Source organism: Ranitomeya variabilis, chromosome 3, assembly GCF_051348905.1.
Source record: "Ranitomeya variabilis isolate aRanVar5 chromosome 3, aRanVar5.hap1, whole genome shotgun sequence".
Lineage (NCBI taxonomy): Eukaryota > Metazoa > Chordata > Amphibia > Anura > Dendrobatidae > Ranitomeya > Ranitomeya variabilis.
The window spans coordinates 124,568,945-124,584,789 of NC_135234.1; the positions used below are offsets into that span (position 1 = coordinate 124,568,945).

A 15,845-nucleotide genomic window follows, 5' to 3' on the forward strand; every position below is an offset into this window, starting at 1 on the left:
GCAGGATGCGTTTTTTTCCCAAAACGACGCATTGCGACGGAGACCAAACGACAGAAGTGTGAAAGAAGCCTAACTGTCCTTGTCAAGTACCCGTTTCTGGGTGGAATACAATGCCAACACCATTTCACAGTTCACATTACACATCAACAATACACATATTCTTCAAGGGGAATGTTGGGCAATATGTCCATCCCTTACATGAATAGGGTCGATTATGGTAATGACAATCTGTTCAAATTCTCAAAGTTTGATGTGAGTATCAGTTTACTGTGATCCGATTCACTTGCATGAGAATATTGCAGAACAGATGCGGAGAAGACGGGGAACTTAATTTCTCCATCTCCTACATTGTGTGTGTCCTTGTAAATCGGACTGCATTGATATGACATCCGAGTGTAGTCCGATATTTTACACACACCCATTTCTTTGACAGTCTATTGATAATACCTAGAAATGTGTAATGCTTCATTATTCCTGTGGAGGTGCTGCAGGCAAACTGAATAGTTGCTAAAAAAGTATTCTGCAGATTACAGACTATGGCTTAGCAAGTAAACACATACAGGAAACGTTACCATTTTCACATTTTACATGTACAGTACGTGCTGGTTGTTAATTTTGGTAATTATTGACAACCCTTCAGGGCATGGTAATAGATAGTATAAGGCAGACCTAAAACGCATCTCATCTGAATTTTACTGGGAGGCAGAGTCCAAGGCCACAGTCACACGTCCAGTATTTGGTCAGTAATTTACATCAGCATCTGTAAGCCAAAACCAGGAGTGGAACAATCAGAGGGAAAGTATAATAGAAACATATGCACCACTTCTGCATTTTTCACATTCTGATTTTGGCTTACAAATACTGATGTAAAATACTGACCTAATACTGAACGTGTGAATGTGGCCTAAGGGTTTTATAACCATTCAAATTTGTTTTCAGCCTATATTAGTTTTTGTTTCCTGGTTACTGCACCAGAAGGAAATGAGCCCACTATTGTCATTGCTGTCGACATTTTGTCATTTACCTTTCCTCTTTGCAGAACCAGGAAATACGTTATTAGAAATGATTTCCTATAATAACAGCGCTGTTACCTTACAATATTAAGATTTTCTTTTATTACAGGAAACCCTATTTTTATATGTAGTTACAGTATTTTTTCTTGTACTACAGTTGTGTGAAAAAGTGTTTGCCCCCTTCCTTATTTCCTATTCTACTGTATGTTTGTCACACTTAAATGTTTCAGATCATCAAACAAATGTAAATATTAGACAAAGATAACACAAATAAACACAAAATGCACTTTTTCACACAGGGCCCTGTAGGTTTTCCCTTAATAATAAAGAACTGCGTTTAAAAACTGCATTTTGTGTTTATTTGTGTTATCTTTGTCTAATATTTACATTTGTTTGGTGATCTGAAGCATTTAGGTGTGACAAACATGCAAAATAATAGGAAATCAGGAAGGGAGCAAACACTTTTTCACACAACTGTATCTACTATACAATTGTCTAAGGGTCACTTCCGTCTGTTTGTCTGTCTGTCTGTCACGGATATTCATTGGTCGCGGCCTGTCATGGAAATCCAAGTCGCTGATTGGTCGTGGCAAAACGCCCACGACCATTGCCACGACCAATCAGCGACAGGCACAGTCCGGTGGTAAAATGGCCGCTCTTTCCTCCCCGCAGTCAGTGCCCGCTCCATACTCCCCTCCAGTCAGCCCTCACACAGGGTTGATGCCAGCGTTACCGGAGCGTGGTGTAACGCACTACGGTTACGCAGCTATTAACCCTGTGTGACCAACTTTTTTACTATTCATGCTGCATATGCAGGATCAATAGTAAAAAGATCTAATGTTACAAATAAGAATAATAAAAAAAAAAGCTTATTCTCACCCTCCGACGTCACCCGCTGTCCTCGGTAGTGCAAGCGGCAGGTTCCGGTGCCAAGGATGCTATGCGAGAAGGACCTTCCATGACGTCACGGTCATGTGACTGCGACGTCATCACAGGTCCTGCGCTCATACCAACCCTGGGTCCGGAAGCTGCCGCGTGCACCGCACACAGGGCCAGGACTTCAAGGGGCCTTCGGAAGGTGAGTATATGTTTATTTTTTTATTTTAAGTCTTTTTCAACAATGCATATAGTGCCCACATTGCTATATACTACGTGGGCTGTGTTACATACTGCGTGGGCTATGTTATATACTACATCTCTGTGCTATATACTAACGTGGCTATGTTATATACTGCGTGGCTGCTATATACTACGTGGCCAGTGTTATATACTGCGTGGGCTGTGTTATGTATTACGTGTCCAGTGTTATATACTGTGGGGGTTGTGCTATATACTGCGTGGCTGCTATGTACTGCGTGGGCTGTGCTATATATTATGTGGCCAGTGTTATATACTGCGGGGGCTGTGCTATATACTGTGTGGCTGCTATATACTGCGTGGGCTGTGCTATATATTACGTGGCCAGTGTTATATACTGCGGGGGCTGTGCTATATACTGCGTGGCTGCTATATACTGCATGGGCTGTGCTATATATTGCGTGGCCAGTGTTATATACTATGTCGCCTGTGTTATATACTGTGTGGCTGCTATATACTGCGTGGGCTGTCTTATATAGTATATGGGCTGTGTTATATACTGCGTGGCCACTGTTATATACTGCGTGGCCTGTATTAACGCAGCGGTTATTCTACAATATGTATGTATGTATGTATGTATATAGCAGCCACATAGTATATAGCACAGGCCACGTAGTATTTGTCTGCTATATACTACATGGCTCCTATATACTACGTGGCCTGTGCTATATACTATGTGGCTGCTATATACAGTCATATAAAAAAGTTTGGGCACCCCTATTAATCTTAAGCTTAATATTTTATAAAAATGGTTTATTTTGCAACAGCTATTTCAGTTTCATATATCTAATAACTGTTGGACACAGTAATGTTTCTGCCCTGAAATGAGGTTTATTGTACTAACAGAAAATGTGCAATCTGCATTCAAACAAAATTTGACAGGTGCATAAGTATGGGCACCCTTATCATTTTCTTGTTTTAAATACTCCTACCTACTTTTTACTGACTTACTAAAGCACTTTTTTTGGTTTTGTAACCTCATTGAGCTTTGAACTTCATAGCTAGGTGTATGCAAGAAAAAGAAAAGCTACTTAAAGTGGCCACTTGCAAGTTGTTCTCCTGTTTGAATCTCCTCTGAAGAGTGGCATCATGGGCTCCTCAAAACAACTGTCAAATGATCTGAAAACAAAGATTATTCAACATAGTTGTTCAGGGGAAGGATACAAAAAGCTGTCTCAGAGATTTAACCTGTTAATTTCCACTGTGAGGAACATAGTAAGGAAATGGAAGAACACAGGTACAGCTCTTGTTAAGGCCAGAAGTCGCAGGCCAAGAAAAACATCAGAAAGGCAAAGAAGAAGAATGGTGAGATCAGTCAAGGACAATCCTCAGACCACCTCCAGAGAGCTGCAGCATCAACTTGCTGCAGATGGTGTCACTGTGCATCGGTCAACTATACAACGCACTGTTTTTTTGCCGCTATGCATAACGCCTTTTTGTATGACCAAACAACTCAATCTTGGTTTCATGAGTCCACAGGATCTTCTTCCAAAAAGAAATTGCCTTCTCCAAATGTGCTTTTGCATACCTCAGCCGACTCTGTTTGTGGCGTGCTTGCAGAAACGGCTTCTTTCCCATCACTCTCCCATACAGCTTCTCCTTGTGCAAAGTGCGTTGTATAGTTGACCGATGCACAGTGACACCATCTGCAGCAAGTTGATGCTGCAGATCTCTGGAGGTGGCCTGAGGATTGTCCTTGACTGATCTCACCATTCTTCTTCTCTGCCTTTCTGATGTTTTTCTTGGCCTGCCACTTCTGGCCTTAACAACAACTGTACCTGTGTTCTTCCATTTCCTTACTATGTTCCTCACAGTGGAAATTGACAGGTTAAATCTCTGAGACAGCTTTTTGTATCCTTCCCCTGAACAACTATGTTGAATAATCTTTGTTTTCAGATCATTTGACAGTTGTTTTGAGGAGCCCATGATGCTACTCTTCGGAGGAGATTCAAACAGGAGAACAACTTGCAAGTGGCCACTTTAAGTAGCTTTTCTCATGATTGCATACACCTAGCTATGAAGTCCAAAGCTCAATGAGGTTACAAAACCTAAAAAAGTGCTTTAGTAAGTCAGTAAAAAGTAGGTAGGAGTATTTAAAACAAGAAAATGATAAGGGTGCCCATACTTATGCACCTGTCAAATTTTGTTTGAATGCAGATTGCACATTTTCTGTTAGTACAATAAACCTCATTTCAGGGCAGAAACATTACTGTGTCCAACAGTTATTAGATATATGAAACTGAAATAGCTGTTGCAAAAAAAAACATTTTTATAAAACATTAAGCTTAAGATTAATAGGGGTGCCCAAACTTTTTCATATGACTGTACATACATACATACATACATACATACATACATACATATTCTAGAATACCCGATGTGTTAGAATCGGGCCACCATCTAGTGTATAATATTCAGCTTGTGTTCTGCATTTGGTCACTGATTTATAGACTAATGTCCAGTTTAGAACTGTTTTCATATAATCTATAAAGGAAATTCTGAGTTTGTAGAGGAGGTCTATTCAGGGTTCCTGCTCATAAAGGAGAACTATTACAAAGACCATATCGTGTATGGAGAACCTTCCCGCTGCTGTATTACACAGACAACCCGCTCATTGTCTTCAGGACCATCCATGTGGTGGTGCTGCAGAAAAAATAAGCACGCACTGCTAGGTGTCCCGAAAGATTTCAGATGGGGGAGTGAAGATCCCAACTATGAGAAACTTTGTGAGACACTTGTTAGGCTATTTTCATACCTCAGGTTTTTGCGGTCAGGCTCAATCCGGCAAGTTTTGAAAAAAACGGATCCGTTGCAAATTGTGAAAAACTGATGTGACAGATCCGGTTTTTAACCGGATTCAGAGAGAGAGAGAAAAACGGAATTCGTCGCCGGATTCCATAATTTGACGGATCCGGCGCCATAGTGTTCCATTATAGCAAACGATGAACAGCGACGGATCCGTCTGTCCGTTTTTTCGACGGACACACCGTTTTGCCTGGCCGCTGGAAAAAGAATTTTTTTGACGGATCATGCGAAAAAACGGATGAAACCTGAGGCCATCTGTCGCTAATACAAGTCTATGAGAAAAAAACGGATCCGGTGGCAACTTTTGCCGGATCCGTTTTTTTCAAAACTCGCCGGATTGTGCCTGATGGCAAAAAACTGATGTGTGAAAGAGGCCTTATCAAGTGGGATATTTAAAAAGTAGGGCTAGAGAACAACCCTATTAACCACCAATGTCTCAATGATATGCAGGATCATTCACCCTGTAATAGAAGGGATTTTACTAATATTACATCGCGGCCTGCTGTAAACGGTGTGGCTTTCAACCTATCAAGAGAAAGACTAAGGGGCTGGTACATCAAAGTGTTTATGCCAGAACACTAATGAAAGACACTTTGAATAGTTAATTTTTAAGCAATGTTGAGTTGCACAAACATTTTCAAACTTTTTACTTTTTAATGCCAGTTTAAGCAGCTCCGCCAAAGTAGGTGGAGCTTGGGAGGAGCCAGGATGGGATGTTGCAGCGCCCCCCATCAAAATCAGCAACGTACTACTGATAATGTGCTCCCAATTCGCTCGCTGGTGTGCGCCTCGTAATGAATTCAACTCCTCTTATTCCTGCAGGTCCCTCATTAACACTTGTGTACGAAACGCCAGTCTCAATAAATCAGGGCCTAAGGATCCAATTCATCATTTCTAGTTGTTTTATGTCACTTTTCTTTTTTTTTTGTTTTATGGTATTCGTTGATGTTTTTTGTGCCAAATCCATCAAAATATCACATGTAGTTCATGAAATGTTGCTCGAAAGCAAAGATGCTATTTATTGTTTTCTTTTACCTGTTTCTGCCTTTCTAATGCAAAAAGTCACATGTTCCGCTAAAAAGACACAAAATGTATGGGGGATAAAAAATCAGACATACGGTAAATAAAATCATTCCAGAAGGAGCTTGAATACATTTGGCCACAAAATGTGCGACTTTAAAAAAAAATTGCAATTGATTATTCAGCCATAGATATCTAGAAAACAAAAAACTCTGCCCACAGAAGCAAATATGAAGAAAAGAAACAAACAACAAGCCAACACTAATAAAATAGAATTACAAAAGGTGCAATCAAAAGAAGAATTTGTTGCAAATCAATAACACCAAAAAGTAGACAAAAATGCAATAATAAACCAGGCTCTTTATATGAAATTGGATGCATAGTGAAGTACCGTGAATCTTCATCTATATCTATGAGTATTGCTTACTAAACCGTATAACTCTGAGCTTGTGCGAATCAGTAATATGACCATGTGTAGGGAGTTGTAAGTGGAATCTGTCACCAAGATTCAGATACTCCATCTAAGAGCAGCATAATGTACAGACAGAGACCATGATTCTAGTGATGTATCACTTACTTTACTGCAGGCTGTAGTTTTGATGAAAAACTGTTTTATCTGCTCCAGATTTAGCAGTTCTCTGAATGCTGAGCTCTGTATAACCCCTCCCACAGCACTGAATGGTGGCTTTCTGCCTATGCACAGTGTACAATGAGTGGTGGACTATTTGGCAGCAGGTTTACTAGTCCTCTAGTGATAATCTCCTGCTGATAAAACAGTGATTTCATATAAACTACACTAAGAAGCCCAGTTAGTGATACGTTGTTGGAATCTAAGCGGATTTTGCGTTACAGTTTTGCAAAATCTGAAAGAATCCAGTGAACGAAGTTCATTTTTTTTTTTTCAGAATTGAAAAGGGATTTTCGAAAATCCAATTCCCAATGATCTCAAGGTCGTATGTGGAATCTGTACTCAAAAGACTCCCAAGAAATGTTCTTTACATTTTGTTATCTTTACCGTTACTTGCTTAATCTATAGAACACTGGTAATAAATATGACATTAAGTTTAAGAGACTTTAAAAACGTACTTAAAAGCAAACAGACCTATAAGAGTCCTCAGTGTTTGCCTGTGTATACAAATGGCTGCAACCCACACTGGAAAATGCTAAAATATTCCTGATGCATCCTCCCTGCTGAAAGTCACCAGAGCTGAAGCTGCGTTTTTTGGAGAGAAAGTAAAAAAAAACAGGGAAACCTCCAACGTAAAGTCTCCCAACTGGTAAACTGCTCCAAGCTTCCTGTGTAATAAACAAATGTAAGCTTTGTTTTCCTGCAAGCTCATTTGGCCCTAAGTGTGACTCAGTATTAGGCTGTGTCTGTCAGTCTTTGTGTACTTAGCTGCTTAAAGGAAGTGGGAGGATTGGAGTTCTGACTTCTTGGACATTTTGCACAGCAGCCACTTTTCACAATGGGAGATGAGGTATTTGAATGTCTTGTGTTTTCCTATTTATTGTCATATTTACAGTATTATGATGTGGCAGTATTAGCTGGAGGAGGAAGCGGAAAAAAGAGAACAGGAACTCCATTGAGTGCTGGCAGGGTGGTGAAAGTTTCTCCTCCGTGCAGTCATACTTCCAGGGATGTTCATTAGAAGAACTGTATTAATCTGTTAGTGATTAGTCAGGAAAGCCTCTCGCTGCCCTGACTTATGTGGCAATTTTAACGATTTTTTTCTTACATTTCTGGAGGAATTGTATTTCCAGATGTGTGTTCATCTTTCCCCTAATTTATTTTTCCGTGACATCCTCCTGTAAGGAAGAAGATGTGCCGTTACTGTGCTGTAGCCGCAATCTGTCCATTTTGGGACTTTTTCGGCTTCTATATGTAACTGACGTACAAATAACAAAATGTATGATTTCTAAAAAAAAAACAAAAAAAAACAAACTTGTTTTTTCCTGTAGTACTGATGTAAAATACAATGTAAAGAGTGGATGAATGTAGTAAAATATGTGATATATAGAGACAAGATGCAAGAGTCCTGTCTAAAAATGCATATATACATGGAATTTTTTTTGTCCTTTGCATTGCCCTCACTGTTGTGAACTACAAGGCTCACCATGCCTGAACTGGTATTGGTTGAAAGTATTTTATAAGCAGCTATAGCAGCCTATCACCGGGACTATACGGCTCCACATGCTCAGTTTATGGCCCATATGCAATTAAAAAAATTGCTAGCAGGGCTCAATTTACATTTTAACTTTTTTCCATAAGAATAATGCAGTCGTTATTCTTGCTATCAAAAATAACAAACCAAAACATAAACCAGTGTAAATGGAAGCCATGACAGCTAAGCAGAGTGTCTTTTCTAGTGGTCCTTTTCCTTCAAACCTTTAGAGACTGTTAGTTTTATCTATTTTTGGGAATTCTGGGTGACAGCAAAAATTGCAATTGGTACAGTACTTGCCGTCACCCAACTTTCCACGTCTACTAAGCTGCATTAGTATTGAAGGGGACATCATTGCCTAACTCATAGGAGCTGCTACTTAGCAGGACATGATGGTTGTCATCTTTTCCAGTGGCAGAAAAAAAAGTGGTTGTACTGTCGGAATGAATGTCAGAAAGCGCCTATAGACCCTGGTAGCCTAACAATTGCCAGAAGATGGGCACTCGAGTTCTGCAGTCCTAACTAACAGTGTGAAAAAAACATAGTTTACTGCAAGTTTTTCTTGCAATGGCAGTCTATGACAGATATATGCATCTTTAGGATTTGGTTACACCTGCGTATAAATTCAGCAAGTGCAATGCGAGAAAAAAATCTCATTGCACTTGCACCAGTTACTCATTGAGACAGTGCTCATCTGCTAGTTTTTCCTCAGCTAGAATTGGGTTGAAGAAAAAATTACAGCATGCTGTGTATGGCCTCGTAGAATGACCGAGACTCGCCAATGTAAGTTTGTGGGTGCTGTCCAGTTTTTACTCATACAACTCAAAGGAAAGCCGATGTTTCCTCAGCCACCCCAGTAAATTCACAGCCCGAACCGTCAGAACAAAATAGATAGGTAGAAAGATGTCAGTGATATATTTAATCAGTGCTTTCAAGTTTTCTTTACTTGTATTTAGCTAATAAATAAATAAATGAAAAAATGGCTTGGGGTTCCCCTTATTTTTTAATAACCAGCTAAGGAAAAGCAGACAGCTGTGAGATGATCTTGTCAGTCTGGGAAGAGGCCGATAACCATTGAGCTTTCCAGCATATTAATATCAACTCACAGCGGTTTGCTTAGCCTTTAGCAGTTATTAAAAAGGGGACCAAAAACTAAATTATGTGGTGTCACCTCTATTTTTCATAACCAACAACAGGTTAAGCAGACTGCTGTGGGTTGATATTAATATGCTGGTAAGGTCCATGGATATTGGCCCCTTTCTTTCCTAATAAGACCTACCCTCAGCCACCACAGAAATGGCGCACCCATTAGATGTGCCAATTCTGGCTCTTAGCCTCAGGCTCTTCCTGATTGTCCTGGTGCGGTGGCAATCAGGGTATCCAGAGCCCTGCTTCAGAATTACAGCAGGAGTCGGTGCACGTGTTACAGAAGGATAGAGAGAAAGTAAGGAGAGCTGCGGTGAACTTACCTGCTGGATGGCAGGACATGAAACATAAGAAATCTGGGGGAGTGGACGGAGGCAGAGCCACATCCCGAGTGGCGTTTGCTGGAGAGTAGTCTGAACGTGCCGAAGTCAAGCTGGGAGGTCAACGTAGTGCCAAAAGAGTGAGACGTAAGCGTGGTCGGGACATAGCAAAAAGGTAGGGGAGCAGTGCAGTACAAACGGGGCAGACAGGAGGTAAGTTAGAGTACCAAGCTGAAGGTCAGAGCCAGAAACAGACAATTAGCTCAGAGACACAAAGCACAGAATGCGAAAACAAACCAAGTCATACACAAAAAAGCTACCGGACAACAGTATGCAAGCACACCAGGGGGTCAGACACAGCCAAGACAGATGTATCACTGGCAAGGATCCCCAGATGAAGGCAGGTAAATATAGGCCTCCTCAAACCAGAAGGAGGCTATACAAATTAACCCTGAGAGGACAGGGAAGGAACCCTGTACACCAGAGGTGTCAAACTGCATTCCTCGAGGGCCGCCAACAGGTCATGTTTTCAGGATTTCCTTAGCATTCCACAAGGTGCTGGATTCATTCTGTGCCGGTGATTAAATTATCACCTGTGCAATACAAGGAAATCCTGAAAACATGACCTGTTGGCGGCCCTCAAGGAATGCAGTTTGACACCTCTGCTGTACACAACCATGACACATGGTAATGGTTTTGGGGTTGATGGCAGCTGTATAATATCCACTGACTTCAAGCCCAGGGGTTCGTAATGGAGTAAAAAAAATAATAAAACACACACAGAAAAGTCCTTTAATTGTAAAAAGCACTCCCCAACACTTGTCCTCTTTTACCCATTTGTTACTATAAAAGAATAATCCACAGGGGTCCGCCGCAATCCATAATATGGATGTCCCACAACGTTCCCCATCTTCTTCGTCTAGTCTTTGGAGCCCCGTTCAGAGAATGCACCTCCATAGACTGGAGCAGCAGCCACTGCCGGTTCTTACACTGTGTAACACGGCAGCTGTGAACTGCAGTGTCATCAGTAAGGTTACAGCAGTTCACAGCCATTGAACTGCAATAACATTACTGACGTCACCGCTCAGATGTGAGCGAACCCTTATAGGCATAAACTTAAATGTACCGTATCTGTCTATAATTCGAACTTAGAATACACTTACCAGACATGCTAGTTTTCACGTCAGAACCAGATTTCAGCTAATAGTAGAACGTTTTGGGGTTCTAAGGAATGAATGAAAGGATTTGTCCAGTATTAGAACACATGGCTGAGTTCGATCAGAAATAACCTCCGCCCCGACCATGAGTTGTGCGTGATATTGCAACTTAGTTACATTCACTTCAATCGGGCTGATTTGCAGTATCAGACATAACCTGTAGTCAGAAGTGGTGCTGTTTCTGCAAGAAAGCAGCCATGATTTTCTAATCATGGTTAACCCCTTTAAATTTAAGATATTCTTGTAAAAGGTTAAATCAGTGAACATTTGGAGCATCTACAATAGGCTACCTGCACCAGAGTTTTGTGTGTGTATAATGTACCTGGTCTTCAGTTGAGAAGGATATTTGGGAGGAATATTGTGAATTTGTCAGCTGACACACAAAGCTGTTCTCACAATGCCCCCCCTACAGTTATTTTCAGCTGGATGCCAGGAACAGCAGGGAGGGCATACCATTGGTGCAACCTGTTCAGCTGCACAGAGGCCTAAGAGGTGGGGGGGGGGGGGGGCACATCCAGCTGGAAAGCAGGTGGAATTGTGCATGATGATGAACTATTGGATGAGCTTGCACAGGGGCCTCTTCTGTCTGTGTCCTCCGCTGAGGCACAGCAAACAGCCCCGAAACTCATTTGCACTCTATACGTTAACACTTTTTCAGCCACTATCCATGACCTTTTTTTAATGTGTTTCCATCTCATAACTACTGTTCATTAAAGGGGTTTCCCACGACTTCGACAACACCTTTTAAATTCTCTAGTTGCTGGATAAAATGTAATACAGCTTATACTCTCCTCCTGCACCAGCAGTAGTCCAGCAATGACAGCGTCAAGTCTCCTGCTGCTCCCTTGACATTTTTATGTCACATATGCGCTGCAGCCAATCAACAGCTAATTGGCTGCAGTGTTCACACGTCCCCATATGTCCCAGTTTTGTCCAAGGGAGGTGGATGTGCAGCAGCCAATTAGCAGCCACTGATGGGCTGCAGTACTCACATGGCCTAACAGTGTCATGCGAGCTCCAGGGGACCTGGCTCCCATATCGCAGGAACAGTGCTGGCATGAGAGAAAAGTGGAAGCTTAATTTATTTTATTTTACTTGGAGTACGACAGCATTTAAGGAGGGGTGTCCAAGTAGAGGAAAACCCTTTCAATCTCATTTAAATTGCTACAAACTAAGTTAGCTTAAATGAATGTATCATCAGTATATTACCATGTATTTATATCATTTTTTTGTTTGAATGTGTTTTTTAATTTAATTTTGAATGTTTTTTCTTTTCACAGTGTGCAGTAAAAATGTTTTTAAATATTGCCTTTTTTACACTGACAACTGGGACTATCATGCACTTATATTTCATGTTCTTTACAGAAAAGTCTTCAGTAGTCTCCTTATTACAGGCAGGATTACAAGGACTGATAAGACCTCTATACACAGCTGATTACATGATATCCACCAATCACAATAGGTGATGTCACAGCTGACCCTGCTCCCCCTCCCTTCACAAAGACCTCTGCACATGCTCATTAGATGCTTTGGTAAAAATCATGGGGTCTGAGTCTTTTTCTGGTAATGTGCGTGTGGATACAGCGGGGAAACAGCGCTGGGTCTCGGGATGATGAAACCGCTAATTAGCTACATACACTTTAGGCTCAGTTCCCACGATGAGCTTTTAGTGTGTTTTTGACACGGCATAATTTCGCTGCTCAAAAAACGCAGCGTCTTACAGTTCCAGTAAAGTGGAAGGGATCTGTGGAATTCTCCTGCCCACTGGGTTTTTTTTTACGACGTGTAAACTGAGCTGCTGTGCGATTTTGATATCTGCTATCTGTCATTGTCTCTTGCGGGAAATATATGTTTTATTTGCAGATTTTCCCCATAGACTTTAATGAAATGAGCAAAATCTGCAGGTAAAAAACCGCATGTGTTTTTAGTGCGTTTCCACAACTTTATCAATAAAGTTTTATTAAAGCAAGTTTTAAAAACAAAGCGGCTTAATTTAAAACTTGAATTAATTTGAACAAAAAGACAAAATCCGAAGCTGAAAAAATGTAATAAAAACTGATGGGAACGTAGCCTGCGTGTGAGGGTATGTTCAGCATAATTTATTACAGTCTCATAATTTGTCACATTTTCTTACTTACTATGGAATACCGTTGCCATTTTTTGTTCTAAATCTCAGTGTATACTTCCTATAGAAAGCTGTGACATATCTGGCTGTATAGTCTTATCGAGGCTGTACCAATTGTAAAAAACAAAATACCGTAAGAAAAAGAAAAGTTTATTTTCCAGAATATTTCTTTACGGTGTACCTTTGTATGGAGTAATTTGGTCTGTGTCTCCGCTCCATACAGTATATACTTAAGGGTTTTCTGGGCTGAAAACCCTTGGCAGTGTTAAAATGATTAAAATTATACCTGGGGTGAAGAAATCTGTCTTATGGTTCTTGAGTAATCTGTGTTCAGAGTCTTATCTTCCTGCCCTAGGCCAGAGAAACAAGAAGAGACCTGTCCACAGGCCGCCCCAAAGCACAACCAGTGCGCAGGTGCCGGGGCTCTTCGACCATTTCTGGACCTGCACACTGCAGTACTTTGCTCTACCCTCAACAGGGCAGATAAAGTATGCCTGCACAGGAGCGCGATGTCGGGGAGCCCATGTGGATGATGCAGCGACGCATCATCCACAAGAAGCAGGCAGGAGGGCAGCGATCATAAGAAAATGGGAGACGCCGGACCAAGACCAACAACACCGACACCCATCGGACCAGACCGCCCCCCCCCCCCCCCCCCCCCGGTAAGTATAATAAAACGTATTTTTTTAGTTCTTCCATGTTGGGTTGGGGGCAGACATACAGCATTATAGAATGCTAGAATGCTGTATATCAGCCCTCAAAGGTGATGGCTGCATCTTATATCGACCAAACCTGGTGACAGGTTCACTTTTAACTGAAAACCTCTAACATTCATTGCATAAGAACCACAAGATGGATTTCTTCATCCCAGGTATCATTTTAATCAGTATAACAGCGGCAACCTGACAGTGTCTGTAGGTTACTTAGCAAACTCCTGCTGACAAGTTTGCTTCAAGGCCTCTAGTTCATTTATACCCTTTGAAGAGTTCTAAACATATATGTAAAACAGAGGCTCAGTGACATCTCTCACCAATAGACATTCACTTTTAGAAATGTATCCATTTAACATAATTTTTTTTTCTGGATCCTGGATGGAAAAGCACAGTCCAGTGGTATTCTATATTTTTTTTAGTCCACTACAGTATTCTATATATTTGTTTTTTGCAGTATGCTACAAGTATAGCAGCCAGAGCAAAGCCAGAAAGTCACTCTTGAGGCCTCTGTATAGTAGTAAAACCCTAGTTTGTACGCCAGCAGCTTTCCTGCATGGCAGTCAGGGCCAGCGTCAGCACCCGGCGCACCCGGGCAAGTGCCGGGGCCCTGAGCAGGCAGGGGGCTCACTTGCCGTCGGGGACACTGGCGCGCTATAGTGTCGGCCCCCGCGAGTGGACCCCCCGCCTGCTCCGGGCCCTGGCACTTGCGATACTTACCTCTCCCGGGTCCAGCGCTGCAGCATCTTCCATCCTCTGACTGTGACGTTCAGGTCAGAGTGCGCGATGACGTCACCAGTGCGCGTCCTCTGCCTGAGCAGTCGCAGGCGCACAGAGAGCAGGAAGACGCCAACGGTGAGGAGTCCAGAGCAGAGCAGCGTCAAGCAACGAGAGGTGAGTATTTCATTTTTTTTTTTTATATTTGGAGCAATATATGGGGCTAATTCTATATGGAGTATCTTATGGGGCCAATAATATAGGGAGCATCTTATGAAGCCAATTCTATAGGGAGCATTATATGGGGCCAATTTAATATGGAGCATCTTATGGGGCCAATTCAATATAGAACAGTATATGGGGTCAATTACATGTGGAGCAGTATATGGGGCCAATAATATATGAAGCATCTTATGGGACTAATTATATATGGAGCATTTTATATGGCCAATTATATATGGAGCATTATATGGGGCCCATTATACATGGAGCATCTTATGGGGCCAATTATTTTTGGAGCATTATATGGGACCCATTCTGTAAAGAGCATCATATGGGGCCCATTCTGTATGGAGCAATATATGGGACTCAGTATACTGTATGGGGCCGATCATATACTGTATGGAGCATTATATGAGGCCCATTGTATATGGAGCAATAGATGGGTCCCATCATATACTGTATGGAGAATTATATGTGGCTCACTATACTCTATGGAGCATCATATGGGGTCTGTTCCGTATGGAGCAATACAGTATATGTGGCTCATTCTGTATGGAGCACTCTGTGGTGCCCATTATACTGCATGAAGCATTATATGAGGCTCATTATTCTGTATGGAGCATAATATTGGGCTCATTATTCTGTTTGGGGCAATATATGGGGCTCATTATTCTGTATAGAGGACTATGTGGTGCCAATTATACTGTATGGAGCACTATATGGGGCCATTATACTGTATGGGGCAATATATGGGGCTCATTATTCTGTTTGGAGCAATATATGGGGCTCATTATTCTGTATAGAGGACTATACTGTCCGGTTTCTGAGCTAATGTAGAATGCACAGTAGATATCACTCATGTAATGTAAGAAGTAAGTGAAATCTTTGGCATTGTACTATACCTATATTTCTCTGCCGTATCTGTGCATTATGAATTGTGGTATGTGTTAAAGGGGCCCACCGGGACTCTTTCGCCCAGGGCCCATGAAAACCTGGAGCCGGCTCTGATGGCAGTAACGCTCTGTGAGTGCTGCGTAAGGCATACTGAGTGGATTTATACCGAAAGGTCACTCATAGGAAATATGCTAGGTCAATGAGGGCTATAGAAGAGTTTAATGTATATGTTGGAGATTTCCTGGCGCATATAGGGGTGCAAATAGTTATGTTAGGAGGCCCTGCAATATGCTGTGTATAGCAGTAGAGTGTTTTTTGTTATGTTTTTTGTCTATTATAGTATATACGGTTAATATG

At 41.5% G+C, this 15,845-nt stretch overlaps 1 protein-coding gene across 2 annotated transcripts in view; it reads left to right on the forward strand.

The window, feature by feature from the left end:
* SH3KBP1 (SH3 domain containing kinase binding protein 1) overlaps positions 1 to 15,845 on the forward strand; it is a 530,500-nt gene that overhangs the window by 402,258 nt on the left and 112,397 nt on the right. Inside the window, exon 1 of one of the 2 annotated variants that reach the window (XM_077294640.1) lies at positions 7,367 to 7,453. The exons of the other annotated variant lie outside the window; for it this stretch is intronic. Within the exon in view, the coding sequence (XP_077150755.1) occupies positions 7,442 to 7,453 (12 nt within the window). The 5' untranslated portion in view covers positions 7,367 to 7,441. Of the gene's footprint in view, positions 1 to 7,366; positions 7,454 to 15,845 lie in introns of those variants that run through there. 2 annotated transcript variants of the gene reach the window in all.